This window comes from Ostrinia nubilalis, chromosome 4, assembly GCF_963855985.1.
Source record: "Ostrinia nubilalis chromosome 4, ilOstNubi1.1, whole genome shotgun sequence".
NCBI classification, from domain to species: Eukaryota; Metazoa; Arthropoda; class Insecta; order Lepidoptera; family Crambidae; genus Ostrinia; species Ostrinia nubilalis.
The window spans coordinates 2,609,246-2,623,827 of record NC_087091.1 but is presented as its reverse complement, the minus strand read 5'-3'; the positions used below and the strand labels follow the sequence as shown (position 1 = coordinate 2,623,827).

General features: G+C 39.7%; 2 protein-coding genes across 4 annotated transcripts; one reads left to right on the top strand and one right to left on the bottom strand.

The window, feature by feature from the left end:
- Nucleotides 1–44: 44 nt before the first annotated feature.
- Nucleotides 45–5,452, bottom strand: LOC135088449 (cyclic GMP-AMP synthase-like receptor). Its single transcript, XM_063983261.1, has 5 exons — nucleotides 5,174–5,452; nucleotides 3,852–4,031; nucleotides 2,379–2,854; nucleotides 2,036–2,201; nucleotides 45–1,801 (listed from the first exon to the last, which is right to left on the bottom strand). Exons 2-5 carry the CDS (start codon nucleotides 4,023–4,025, stop codon nucleotides 1,070–1,072), a joined length of 1,548 nt encoding a protein of 515 aa, XP_063839331.1. The 5' UTR covers nucleotides 4,026–4,031; nucleotides 5,174–5,452; the 3' UTR covers nucleotides 45–1,069.
- A 1,949-nt stretch (nucleotides 5,453–7,401) lies between these two features.
- LOC135088470 (uncharacterized) lies at nucleotides 7,402–12,131 on the top strand. Of its 3 annotated transcripts, none has more exons than XM_063983296.1 (6): nucleotides 7,402–7,614; nucleotides 8,318–8,509; nucleotides 8,985–9,223; nucleotides 10,401–10,570; nucleotides 11,403–11,503; nucleotides 12,005–12,131. In XM_063983296.1, exons 3-6 carry the CDS (start codon nucleotides 9,213–9,215, stop codon nucleotides 12,035–12,037), a joined length of 315 nt encoding a protein of 104 aa, XP_063839366.1. In that variant the 5' UTR covers nucleotides 7,402–7,614; nucleotides 8,318–8,509; nucleotides 8,985–9,212; the 3' UTR covers nucleotides 12,038–12,131. The 3 variants fall into 3 exon arrangements, with proteins under 3 accessions (XP_063839366.1, XP_063839368.1, XP_063839367.1); XM_063983298.1 differs by having other exon boundaries at nucleotides 8,309–8,509; XM_063983297.1 differs by having other exon boundaries at nucleotides 7,402–7,618.
- Nucleotides 12,132–14,582: the final 2,451 nt, after the last annotated feature.

Here is a 14,582-nt window from a genome sequence, read left to right as displayed (position 1 = left end):
TAATTTATAGTAGGTACAGGTACACAGAAATATAATTCAAAACATAATATAAATTCATTTTATTATAGTAATCTAACGCTATACATAATAGAGACCATCATTTAATTAAATTAATAGCGTGGAGCTCGCCGATTCACGTATTTCCCGATTTGTACTCACAGGGAGAGATTAACCTTACGGAATACGGTGATAACGAATAGTTCATCCGTTGTTACAACCCACACAAAATAGAGGATCGATACACTATCACAACATTCAACGCTTGTACATAATTTTATTTACTTTCTATTTTACAACAATGTAAGCAAAATTGTTTGTGTCACTAATGGTTGCTGTTTATGTCACTAATTTATGGTTGTTACAAAGTAAACTATCAAAATAAATGCAGTTGTACATAAAAGGCTTGGTTATGTCCTGTGGTATTAAGATACAATTGATGACGTACCACTGTAACTTTTTGTACCATCGTTCCTACATTTAGAATTATCATCATAATGAAATTGCATATATTCTTATCTCAAATAATTAAATTATTGTGACGTACTGAAAATAATTTACGTACATGACTGTTCCATTCAGAGTTGATAATTTTTCTTCTTTGTCACATAAATTGTGAATGTCTGTGGTCAAAGTTTACACCGTACTAAGGACTGCTTAGTAGCACTGAGCACCTGCGAGAAAATCTAAAGTCACAATCTAAATAAAACAACACACAAAGACCTACCACGGGCCACACTTCCAGCTACCCATATCCGGTCATGTCGTCTCGTTCTATCGCAAAGAATCGCCATTTGATGAGAACGAGAGAAAAAACGGCAATGGGTAGCTGGGATATATGCGTAACAATAATAAATTGATAAAATAATAATTAGTCCATAGGAATGATTACAATATAAATATCATAAAATTGCTTATGAATTACATCAGTCCAGAAGCATGCGCAGACGAGAAACTTATTTAGGTTTTATGGTATTCAATGATGAATTCGACACATAACCAAACCTCTCGTTTGCGCAGACTTCAATAAAATATCATTAAGCATAATAGTTTAGGAAAAAGTTTGGATAAATCAGTTAAATTCGATTAAGGAATCCACTGTTGAATCTTTCTTTGGATCATCCATCTGCATAGCAGTAGTGTCCGCGACTAAACTCAAAATATCCTTGTTGATTGTTATGGTATCATTCTTTTTCAAACCATTTCGCATTTCCAACCTCAGCATCCTATCCTCGAGCGACGTGACCTTGTCTACGAGTACGTCGATTTTATCCATCAAAGTTTTGAGAAGATCGTTGTCAACCTTCGATTTGTTACCAGATTTGGGAACACTGTCCTGACTAGACTGAGAATTGTTCCCGCTTGCGTTGCTCGCGACTGAGCTCTGTCTACTTACGCTGGAAGCTCCGTCCCTGACGTCTTTAGCAGCAGCAGCGGCGGCGGTTTTTTGGTAAAACTCTGACTTCTTAAATTCTGTCAGCTCGGTGACGGTTAGTAAGGATGCGACGATCTTATCGACGTCGTTCGCTTCGATGCTGTTTAGGACTTCCGTCAGTTTATCCACGTAGACCTTCTGCAGCGTGGGCTTCAGGCCCTCAATGAGGTTGTTGTCCTGGTGCCAGAAGTAGCGGATGTTCTTCGCCTTGATGGCGTCCCGGAGCTCCTGCACCATGATGCGGAACATGACGCTGATCTTGTTCTGCCAAAACTTCTTATCTTCATTCATAATCTTCCAAAGGAACAGCGTCTTGATGTAGTAACTCGCGATAGCTTTCAATTCGAGCGCATCCCGAAGTTTTTTGATCTGAAAGATGAAATTATAATAAGTTTAGATAAATGTGCACTCTTATAATACTAAAATTGGCGATTTTATGGATACCAAAAATTGAGGAATTTTTATCAACGGATCTCATGACTGACCCCATGTGTACTATTCATAGCTGCTAGTCGCATGACGCAAAAGCCGTTGTTGAGAACTGAAATACTCTTTCTCTGTGAATGCAGATACCTACTATTAAAAGTTAAGAAAAAGAGTTACCAATCTGATGGTAGTTTTCAGCTGCTGACAGCCTTTCATCAGCTCTCTCTCGTAGTCCTGGAAGGAAAGCCGCCAACACCGGTTCTTCATGGTTTCGTCCTTCAATCCTTTGTTAGGCTTTGGTACTACAAGCCATTCTTTCGCTTGCTGGCCACCGGGAACGGCCCTGATAAAAAAAAATGTTATTAGTTTCCGCTTATTAAATCTTAACATAATTTCACACTATTTTAAGAAATATTTTCATGTTAGGTATACTATAAAACTAGGTTTTCTACCTTTTACTTGACCTAAACACTTAAAAGAATTAACCCTTTTAAGGTAGATTATTAAAACGAATATTAACCTATAGCCTTCAGGCCAACGGGGCAGCATAAACCTGATGACCGGAACCAAATCCACGTCCAGGTTGAACTCCGGGTCGCCCTTATCGTTCCTGATGTTCAGGGTGTAAGCCGGCCCCGACTCCTTGTACTTGATCAGGTAAGTCACCCCATTCACGACCACCTTCCCGTCCATTTCGTTCAATGCTTTCTGCACAGTCCCGTGCATCCACTGCCGGAATTTGTTCTGAAGGAAATACTTTTCGGAGTCTCTCCACTCCCTGGTGACTTTGTGGCATTTCTCCCACTCCGGTTGCTTGTCCAGGTTGTCGAAAGCGTTGATGATTTTCATCTTGACGAAGCCGGGCTGGTCGTTCTCGATGATGATGCCGTTCTCGCAGTTGTCGTAGTTGATGGGCAGGCGGATGACGATGTCCATGTCGAACTCGTCCAGACGGGATACCTTGATGCCGTCGTAGACGCTACCGGCGTAAAGGACCTGTAAACAGAAATGGAGAAACATTTTTACCTTACATCAAAGGTGTAACAGATAAAATTGGAACAGCTAAGAAAGTTCTCCATCAAGACTGTATATTCTCCGTTATGCCAAATATCAAAACTATGATTAACCAAAGACGCTTTTCCAGACTCCGCGGGATTATATAAAATCGATTGCAGCTGTGGGAGTTCGTATATTAGATAGACAAAGCGCACCACCATCACAGCTGTTAAAAATCGATAGACGAGCAAATCCGCTGTGGCTGAACATCTCTGGAAACAGGAGTTAATCATTGGATGGAGTTTCACAATCCAAAAATCCTATCCAGTGATCGATATTATCATACAAGGATAGCACGAGAAGCGACTGAAATCAAGAAATATAAAAATTTCATTTGTTGTCATAACATCACTCAACCACCAACAGTTACAGTGTAACAGATGACAATTTGAGGGTAGTCAAAAATATTCGAATTCGCCCGAACGTACAACGCCACGAGCCGCCCAGTCTGCTTGTGATCACGGCTGTTCGTATAAAAATGTCGCGTTGAGACCTGTTAAATTAGCTTGGACGACTTGAAATGGAACGAACGTGAAAGTGTTTAAAATCTTAAACTCGTAAACAAGTTTCGCATACCTATGTATTGTTACACATATTTGTTCTCAAGATTTGACTGAGCAAGAATCTACAATGATGGTAAGTATTGATTGATTATATTTTTGTATAAGACAGATAAGATAAATGTATTTCCCACATATTTTATAACAACAACACAGTAGCAAACATAATCATTTTATAAGTTACACGTGTAAGTATGTAGGTAATAATTGAAGAACGCGTGTGAGTGCACGAAAATCTCGGGCTTCAAATGGTGTGAAAATGTATAATTGTTTGCATTAAATTAGATTTTATCTAACTTGGGCCAGAAACAAGGTACCGCCTTTACGCTTAGACTCTCAAAACTACGAAAATTAATGATTAAAAGAGAAAAGTTTACCTGACCGCTGTATTTGGAGAAATAGTTGCATTTCTCCCCCATCTTCGCTTTGACTTCCTCAAACACGCTTTTGAATACTTCCTGGGACCTCTTGAAGTCCTCATCTTTGATTGCTACGAACTGCTTGAATATCTCCGCCAAGTGGGCGTCCAAATTCTTCTTTTTTACAGACATGGTTTACTAAAATGAAAATCTTTAATTAAGCAAAAAACTCAAAGTTAAACGGGCTGTGAATACAGGGCCATACAGCCTAATACCCATTAGGGTTGTGTTTGGAACAATCATGCAACGAATGCTCGCTCGCACCCCGAATGTTTCCGCCGAACGTTTCTGTAGGTACCCCTATGAGGTTACTAAATGTCTACATACCTACTTACCGTCACTAAAGGGATTTAGGACATTTTTGAGGCAATCTTTATAAAGTTTAGCGACAGTAGTTGTTCGTACCTATCCACAGCCGGGTCTCCTGCGCGTGTTTTGCCCTACACAATGACATGTTAACATTCAACATTTTTTGTAGAATGTTGAGATGTTTTTGTTGTTGATTGTGTAGAGCAAAACACGAGCTGGATGGAGACCCGGCTTACTAAAACTATACACACGTACAACCAGGTGAACGGTGTTGCCGCCAGAGAAACAGCAATGCCAAAGACGGAAAAAATGACGGCCCGATAACATAGCGGCGCGGTGAATCTTCATGAATCCAGTGGATCCCAGGTTCGATATTAACTAAACGGATATTTTCGAGTTATTATACTCGTACCATCGTACAACTAATTTCATATTCTGTTACCTGTTCCGTGTTGGGCTTAACTTATACGGATGCTAACTTGTTCGAAACTAGTAAATTATTGAGTATACTATTTTAACTTAGTTTGTTAGTATTCAGTAATTTTAAGAAAGACGGCACAAAAGACGAGTGTGAGTAACATTTGGACGTTTCTGTGCATCGACGTGCAAACGAATGGACCGATTTGGATGCAGTTTTTTTTTATTTGGAGGCTGACGTGATCGCTATGGCCTTGGTAGATGGTTAAACTAATGTAAAAAATATCTTAATATGCATTTCATGTTAATATAATTATTAATAATTAAAATAGGGAGAGTCGATAAGGGGACTTCCCCGACAATGACGTGATACATTTCTACTGGAAACAGTAAAGAAGATAAAACAGTGCTAAGTATAAATAAATCTTGTAATTGTTAAAAAAACAATGTGCCAAAAATCGTAAAAAATACCAATCTAGTTCAATCCACACTGACAAAGACAGATTTCTAATCATATTCAGTAGACTCCAAGATAATACGATAATTATACGTACCGAAGAGCTTCAGAAGTGAGTAGGTTCTTTATTTAGAAACACAGATTCCTGCCAATTACTAAGGAAAGTTAATATAGCCACTGTAACACGCACACTTCTTATGTTTGCCTTTGGAATCAAAAACAAAAACTACGAGAAGCCGGCCGGCGGAATATAGGAATATTTCGTAAAACGAGTTTAGCGCGCTCTATCGCCATGCGACACGCGTTCCTCCGGACGTAAGGCGATTGGTGGCCGCTTATAGCGATTGGTTGGCAGACAGACGGCCAGCCGATTACACTAGTGATGGACTAAATGACGAATTTATAGCAGTCGCTATCGCTAATGACATAGTGCATAGCCTTATAGCTTGCTCGAGTGATTCCGGGAATAACGTGTAGGGCCCAGCCCCTTTTAGTTTAGGGATTCACTGGCACATGTAGGTAGGTATAGCATATGGATAAAAAACAAGGCTAGCCAAATTCTTCAGTAGTAGGTAGGTAAAATATTATTAGGAATATGATAAGAACTAGACCGGTAGGTACAGTCATGCATGTAGACGAAGTCGAAGGTGGAAGCGCGAGCTTCACGTGGAATACTCATCCACTAAGTACACAGAGGAACTGGCTATCTTGCATCCTACTGCCAGAATACAACAAGTACAATATTATGTAGGTAAAATAAGTTTTTAGATTTCCTTTAACGATCATGTGTTTGGTGACACATAAAACAAACTATATTTATAAGTATTGAAGCAGACGTTCATCGATACTTCGAAAGAAATAATTCGAGAGCACTAGCACATCCTTAGCAAAAGGCGTAACCTAAGTTGCCATATTGAAAAGAAAATTAAAACTACAGATCAGTTTATTTAGCACTGTCCAAGTGAATCGTGTCAGTCCAAAATAATAATGTTATGGACATGGTACATACATATCCATGGTACATGTCATACCTACACTTTATTTATTTATTTATTATTCATTATTGAGCAATTACATATTTGATCCAAATAGCGTCCTAAATCCTCTTTAGGTTTGTCTAGACACTATTGTTCTCTATACAAATAAAAACAAACGTTTTAGTATAAGCATTCACAACACTTTCAGATATTATACAAAACATTATTTTAGCGAGTATTAGCGAGCTTGTATGTAACTTTTGTTTTTAAAAGAATTCTAATTACATGCTTGGCTTGCTATGGTAAAAAAACGTGTTCTTCCAAAAGTTATGCATTAAATTATGTGGAACTTAATTTAATATTGCAATATATTTTATATTCTAATGAAAATTATTAATGACCATGAGATTTTGTTAGCATTTAGGTATTTAGCAAGTTAGTTTTATCTTTTTCCAAGAACATTTTTGGTGTTAAGATTATAGTAACACTGGGATTAAAACTACGAAAAATCCCCTGAACTTCTCTGAAATAAGTGGATGACCTCAATGACGTTACAATGAAGGTCATACTTAAAACTTTAGCGACATGTTTGTTTTGTGAACCTCTTTCAACCAGCACAAATGGGAGAATTCTAAGAAACACAGTAGCTTTCATAAAACATTTCTTTAAAATAATTTAGGTAGCCATCGCGTATCGTATTGTTGTAACGTGGTTAGGTAGTTACTTATGTAAGTACCTATCTATAATCTTAACTGCTATTGTTAATTTATATTCTTCAGTAGAAACTCAAAACATGCTCTAAGGCGGTTTAATAATAATTTTACAATACATATCATAATGAATACCTACTTACTCACTAGGTACAAATAAACTTGTCAGAAGATAGTTGGATGATTTTAAACGAAGTAAGTAAATAAACTTTTAATACAACGAAAGATATAAGTAAGCAAGTTCGTGGAGTTGCTAGTGAAAATGCTAGTTACACTTACACTTTGAACCAGAAAATCGTGAGTTCGATTCTCAGAGTGGCACATAAAGTGGAAAGAAATTGTCGCTAAGAATAAGCAGTATCTACTGCTACCACATTTCTATGTTCTGTGACTGCTACCGATCTTATAATATTTTTAAGATTAAAGAGTTCAGAGTGCAATAGCTTACTCAACATTGCTGTGCGTGTTTTCAATTTATTAATTTTCCTAATGTGCTAAAGCCATGCCCAAGGTCGGGACGGGGAATCAAAAGTTACGGGAGTCAAGAAAGAAGGCGCGGAAAAATAAAAGCAGAGAGTAAAGAGGATAAAAATAACAGTCACATGGACATTAATGACACGTTCACCTCATACTGACAGGCTGACAGACACAGACATTTTGCAGCAAACAATGTACAAAATCCAAAAAAAAACATCTCAGAGCTGAATGGAAATTTATTGTGAACTAATTCCTAATCAATGATGTTACGAGTTCGCGTCTGAAATTCACGTGATAATATAAACCCACATTATTATAAACCAACTACCGCCTACACAGCATACAAAGTAATTTACAATGTTACTTTCTGGAGTGTGAGTGAGTTATCCTATAAATAACTAACAGTTCTCCAGTCTTATCTGTAAGAAAGAGTAACTTATGAGTTGGGTAGGAAGGGTCTTCCTACTATATTGTGACTGAAATCATTGGAGGAGGTCTACCGTCTATGTTCAGCAGTGGTCGTCCTGTGGTTGAAGAAATGATGATGATGATGAATTCAGTATCAATCAAAGTAGGTACTCACTACTCTTACCACACTAAACTGGCTATAGAAGATAAACAAAACCTTAAACTTCACGGTTAAGGCGGTCTTATCGCTATAGAAAGCGACAGTGACACGGGTATAGGAGAAACATTACAGATGTTTGCAATAATTTGGAAAATTGACAATTTTCTGTCTTCAGAAGTACCTACTTATTCAACGCATACGATGAGTAGCCGCGACGAGTACTAACTTCGTATAAAAAAAAGTCTGACCATGCAACGTATATGCTTTTGCGTAGAGCAAAGCATTGATCGGTTATGCGTTCGACTTTATTCTAGAAAGCTTCTTTCTTAAGGTCCCAAGAGTGAGGGCAGCTATTCTAGAAAGCGATCTTCTTAAGGCCCCAAGAGTGAGGGCAGTTGTTTGAAATATAATGTCTTCAGAAGTGCTCGCTGAAAATCAGCGTCCAACCACACAGCGGCCTCATGATTTGTGTTTTTGTGTCAAAGATTTATTCTATTCAGAAGACTAAGTATCCAACGCATACGATGAGTAACCGCGACGACCGCGACTGGGTGCCGGTGGCTGCGGGGCTGGCCATCGGGGTCGGCGTGCTGGCGCTGCTGTACAAGATGCTCTCGCGTGGCTGCCGCAGCGCCGTCAAGAACAGCTGCAACCAGCAGCAGGGCACGCCGTTTGGGTGCACGTGCTCGAAATACGCGCCGGTTAGCTTTTCATTATTCTTTACTAGATTTAGCTTGCGGCTTTGCGTTAATTACCTACTGAATCACGGGCTCTCACAGAAAGCACATCTCGCGCAAGTTCCACAACTATCTTTCGCAAATTGGGATAAAAACTGCTCTTGAAAACTAAATATCCTGTTTTTCCTTGGGTCTTGCCATCTCTGTTAATTTCGTCGAAATAGGTTTGGTGGGTTTGACTAAAGTCAAACCCACCAAACCTTTGCTTCTAAAGAAGCAAAGTATAGCGCAAAAGAAGAGAGCCTCTGAGCAGAGCAGTAGGTAGAACACGCTCTCCCATTGCATCGGTTCCTTTGCGAGCCAGGTAGAAGCATGGAAGAGACAAAAGGAGTAAAGAGGGATTGATCTTTATTAGCGGTAGTTGAAACGGAGGACATGTTTTTCATAATGCGAATTTGTGTCTAGAATCTTGATGAATAAAGTCGCATTTTCTTTTCAGTGTAAACTCCATGATAAGAAGTGATAAAAGATCTTTTTAGAAGAATGTTGTCAAATTATGGTGTCGAAATGTCATACTGGCAGAAGTTTTGTCAATGTCATGGAAACCTAGAGAAATATTGTGAAGAAAAATGATAACATAAACATAGTGGTGTAAAACGAAATCAATCAGCCAGCCCGTACAATGTATTCTAACATTTTATGAATACTAAATTGTTAAAGTTCCAAGATGTGCGATTGGTAAGTGAATTTGAGTTATAATAATTTAGCACCTGTGTAGATAGAATATTCTTTCATGATAACGCAGTAGGTAGGTATCACTTGGTGAACCTACACTGATAATAATGCGACCGGTAACCGTAAACCTCCAAAAGTAGAAATCCTAAGTAGGTAGGTAAACAAATCGAATCGCGGGAATCTACCGAAGTACCGAAGGTACTTCTGGATTCAGACAGCGCAGGACCGCTCGGGTGGAAATCCCTGGAGGAATCCTTTGTACAGCTGTAGACGTCCTTTACTAGTAATTGCTAATTTATGTTCTTTGAGCATTGCAACAATATGTCGCTGTTTATGTTAATGTGCACTCACTTAACACCAGATGCTTGCGCTCAAATACCTGCTTTGTTATGCATGAAAAAATGTACATAATATCGTTATTTTCAACATAATGCCGTCCACTGCCGGACAAAGGTTTTCCCTACGGATTACCACAACGTCCGGTCCTGTGCTGCCCGCATCCAGGTGCGTTGCGTTTCTCGACCTTCACCCGCAAAAAAGTTTTTTAATGTGTATGGAAACAAGGTTACAGGGAAGTTCGTAAACCGTCGATCTACATTACCTATGCTAAAGTCCCGTCGCCGAGCAGATAGAATTTCGTCCAATGACCCCAAGCTACCCATCATTATCGCTTGCGTGTAAATTGCTGTCACGCTCGCTCAGTCACTGCGGCCGCCCGTCGCACAGTCGCGACAGCAATATAATTACGTGCGAATGGTAACTATGGACCTCATGAAGGCTCAAGGGCAATGGAGTGGGCTATGCTCGGAGTTTCCCTCCGTGATCGAATCAGAAATGAAGAGATCCGCAGGAGAACCAAAGTGACCGACATAGCACGCAGAATTGCTAAAATCAAGTGGCAGTGGGCGGGGCACATAGCTCGTTGAGACGATGGCCGACCATGGGCTGAAAGACGTAGCGTGGGCAGGCCTACTAGGTGGACTGACGATCTGGTAAAGGTCGCGGGAAGAGCCTGGATGCGGGCAGCGCAGGACCGTTCATTGTGGAAAATCTTGGGGGAGGCCTTTGTCCCGCAGTGGACGTCATTTGGCTGAAACGAACGATAAGGATGTGTAGCTTGGGGTCATTGGACGAAATTGTATCTGCTCGGCGACCGGACTTTACGGAATGGACTTTCCAGCGCGGAGGAGAAGGCGCGTCGGCAAGCGTTGGAGCGCAAGCGCCTATTAGAGGAGGGCGACTCGGCGACGTCGCGCGGCGGCAGCTCGGGCAGCGCGCCCGGTGTGTCCTGGTTCTCCGTGCTGGGCGGCACGCTTCTGCTCGCGCTATTCGCTGTGGCCGTCAAGACAGGTGAGAGCAACGTGGAGCAACAGCTTCTTTGCCAGGCCCATTCCCATTTTATTTGGGGTCGGCCCTCCGCATCATGCAGCAATTAACGTTGAGCAACAGCGATCAACTAAAAATAGGTGATTTCCAATCCGAACTGAAGAGACGTAACGTTGAAAGAGCCTCATACTAAATGTCGTTTAACTTTCATCATCATCATTTCAGCCATAGGACGTCCACTGCTGAACATAGGCCTCTCCTAATGATTTCCACATTGGCCGGTTGGATTAGCACACTTATCAACCCGGAAAGGGACACCGTATTACCTTTCGCCTCGCAGTAAGCCGAGGCGAGACGTTTACATTACGGTGCGGATACTTAAGTGTGCGTTGCATTACGGAATTTCATACAAAGAATACTGACTCGTGGGTTCAATTCCCGCCTTAGGCAGTTCGATTTTTTCAAGTTATTTATAATTTTCAAAAAAAAAGAATACTGACTGCCTCGAGTTGATACGGTTACGATCCGCTTCCGGGATGATAAGTGTGCTTACTGCTTCGTTCTTAAGACTACTTGATGCCCTAGCAATTCACACCTGTTGCTTTTTGGTGCCCCCCAAAACGTCATACCCTAAGCAATTTAATTTGCTTATGGGGTTAGTTCGACACTGAATTTTGATCAATAGTGAACACCGAGACATTTTCCTTGTTGATGTCATAAGAGGCGATTAAGGGACAGATATGAGGACATAGCGCCACCGTAACCCGTTTTGCCAGCGTGAGGTCTTCTTTTTTATCAGACTGCATCAGAAAGGTTATGTTTTTCCAATATAAATACCACACTGTTGTATCTACAGGAGCAGACCCAGAGGGGTGGGCGAAGCCGTTGTACGTCATGTTGGGACTCCATGTTGAGGACAAAGGCCCTTGCGGTATAAGGATCGACGACAAAAGACGCGTAAGTTATTTTTTACTTTAGGCGCAGACCACCGACTTTTAGTTGGCCGATAGTTGGGTCGGGCTGTTAATCAGTATGGAGGAGATTAATGAAAATGCGCACATTAAAAATCGGTGGTCTGCGCCTAGGCTTAACGAAACAGTTGAAAGTTTCCGAATTACGTCGTTCCACTTGGTGTTTTTTCATTGTATAAACTATACTTACGAGCAAAAGTATGGAATCACCAAACAATCAGTGTTCCGAGCGGTCTTAAGAACTGAACGACTATGTATTTTATGGATTTACTATGGTATCAATTTTAAGTTTATTATATCACCTTTAAAACCATTTATTGTACCATTTATTGATCTTTTATTAGTCATTTAGTTCTTATGATCGCTCGGAATAAATAGGGTGATTCCATATTTTTGCTCGCGAGTGTATCTAGATTCTAGCTATATATTATGTAATATAGCTGGCACATAAATTATTTCCTACTGTGTAATGTGTTATTTTTTTTAGAAATGGCCATTAGAAGACAAGAAGTACGAATAGCTCCAAACACGAAAAGACCGCGCAGATTGAAAAGGAATAACGTTTTAGTAACATTGTCCCGAAGAATAAATAATAAACTTACAAATGTTCCGAAGTGTAATTTTAATTTCAATGAATGATCCATTTTACATCTGCGACATACTGATGGCAGTCATGTTTAAGTTATTTATTTATTTCATCATCGGCTAAAAGTGCGTAGTCTACATCTCTTAATCCAGGGGGGTTTAGATTTTTACTTCTAATGAAACAGCCGCGTTGAAACAAAATATATTTAATACCACCTTCATTTTACAAATTATTAACTGCCTTGGTAGGGCTCACAACTATAACTAATATAAGTCTGGGCATGTAAAAGACACAACCGTATTAACAAAACTTCTAATCGTTAGTGCCTTACAAACGAGGAACGTTAGGATTATGTACAAGGAAACTTATACGTAACCGAGCGTTCGCGCGCAAGGAGTTTTGATTGCAAACTTAAAGCTTCAGCTATGCGTGGACCAACAGATGGCGCTATCTGCATATTACAACGCGGTGACGCGTCTGTAAACTATTAAAAAAAAAGAGGCAACATGATTCTGCAGTTTGGATTCCAAAACTCCTCGCTCGCGACGAAGTCTAACCTTAACATTATCAAATTAACTAGTCGCTATCTAGGTATGAACTGATATGCTTAATACGGTGTAACTCTGCCTTCGCTTAGCAAACTATTATAATTGGCAAGACAGTTAGTGCTGAAACATTCTCGACGCCGACACAAGTTACACCTGTCGGTAGAAAATAACAAGTTTAACGTCTTAATAGTACGCATCTGTTGGCACTCGAGGCTTAGAATTACGCTAGTGCACTTCAACTCGTTTGCATTCGGTGAATACCGCTTGGTTACTAAGTTGTCGTTATAAGCGAAAGCCCACCCTCGGAAGAATAACAATGATTTAGCGCGAAGCTAAATGATCCCTTATGAAAAACTTGATAAGGCATAAATTTGCCAGCGCTGTTTATGCTTTTGACTGGGCTGTAAGATTTTTTCAAATTGCTGAAGCAAAGCACATACACAAAATTCGTGTCCAAGCGGTACAGTCAAACACAGAATCTTGATTCTGATTGTTCATTGTTTCGCTGCATCAGCGATAGGTACTCTTATCTGATATAAAAGGTATCTACTAATATTCTCAATCAAAACATAATAAATTACAGGCAATATAAATAAAATTAATAAAATAATCTTATAGCGACTTTCTGACCTACGTTAAAAATAATTTGAAGGGCTGGTACATTAGGTACAAGTCAACAGCAAAATTTGTTTCATCCCACTAAGTTTTTTTTCCCACACACATTATTTCTGATTGTTCTCAGCCTCATATTTGACCCTCGGTTTCAGAATGAACGCATTTCAAATACGATTGGTTCATGTTAACAAAACGTTAACAGCCAGTTAACGTTTGTTGTCAAATTCTGAAACCGAGCGCAAGCCGCGTTAACTATTTCCCGTGAGCACGTAGAATTTTGTCCAATAACCCCTAGCTACCCATCCTTATCGCTCGCGAGTAATTATGTTGCTGTCGCGATTGTGCGACTGGCACCCGCAGTGAGTGTGCGAGCGCGATAGCAACATAATTACGCGCGAGCGATAAGGATGGGTAGCTAGGGGTCATTGGACAAAATTCTACGTGCTCACGGACCAGACTATAGTCTTTCCAACGGGCACTACAGGTACATCTGACAGTACATAATATACTAAATTTTTAAACGCCTCGTTCTCTACGATCTAAGATGCTTATTTACATTGATTTCTTATAGTTTCTTTGGAGGTGATTATTTGAAACTCAAGCAAATTAGTAAATTTTGGAACCATGAATTAACCCTTGGGGCTAATCCCCACAGTTTTTTTTTATCATTTCAAGTCTATTCATTTCTCTCACTCAATAAGGAGACGCCTGAATGAGTGAGAGGGATGAATAGATGTTCGTTTAATAATTTCGTTGTTACAATATTTACAGCTTTCTTCATGAAAGATCTGAGTTAGAACTGTGTTAAATCGTAGAGAACGGGCGTTAACCCTATTCGTATCATTATACATAAACTTTATCGACTCCTACGTTGGACTGCACTAGCGTATCGAATCGCCGATAAGCGATTGCTGTTTATAGCAACATAAATAGGTGTATTTGTAACATTATTTACGAACAATATGACGCAACAATAATGCTTGAGGTATATCAGATACCGTTTCACAAAGCGATAAATATTCATAGATATAATATTTAAATATGAGATTAGAAGGGAATTAGTAACAACACAATCAAAACGTGTAGATCGCGTTAAATAATTTCACTAGACGCTTTATACTACTTACACTAGACAGGGTATCTAGCAGACTGGAGGAGACTACTAACATTTTCAATACAACAACTTCATATCAATCTATTTGGAAGATTCAGTTGAATTTATTGTAAGTGAGCTGCTGAAAACGATAACTTAAGCGATGAAATCTGAAGATTTGCAAAAGCTGCTTGAAAAATGATCAGTCTTGTGTCCAGATTGG

Bases quoted from the DNA above. Each gene is read 5' to 3' on its own strand.
- LOC135088470 (XM_063983296.1), top strand. The intron at 10,571-11,402 runs GTGAGAGCAACG...TTGTATCTACAG, and splicing joins CGCTGTGGCCGTCAAGACAG to GAGCAGACCCAGAGGGGTGG. The intron at 11,504-12,004 runs GTAAGTTATTTT...TATTTTTTTTAG, and splicing joins GGATCGACGACAAAAGACGC to AAATGGCCATTAGAAGACAA.
- LOC135088449 (XM_063983261.1), bottom strand. From the start codon at position 4,025: ATGTCTGTAAAAAAGAAGAATTTGGACGCCCACTTGGCGGAGATATTC. The intron at 2,855-3,851 runs GTAAACTTTTCT...TTCTGTTTACAG, and splicing joins TCTCCAAATACAGCGGTCAG to GTCCTTTACGCCGGTAGCGT. The intron at 1,802-2,035 runs GTAACTCTTTTT...TTCATCTTTCAG, and splicing joins TGAAAACTACCATCAGATTG to ATCAAAAAACTTCGGGATGC.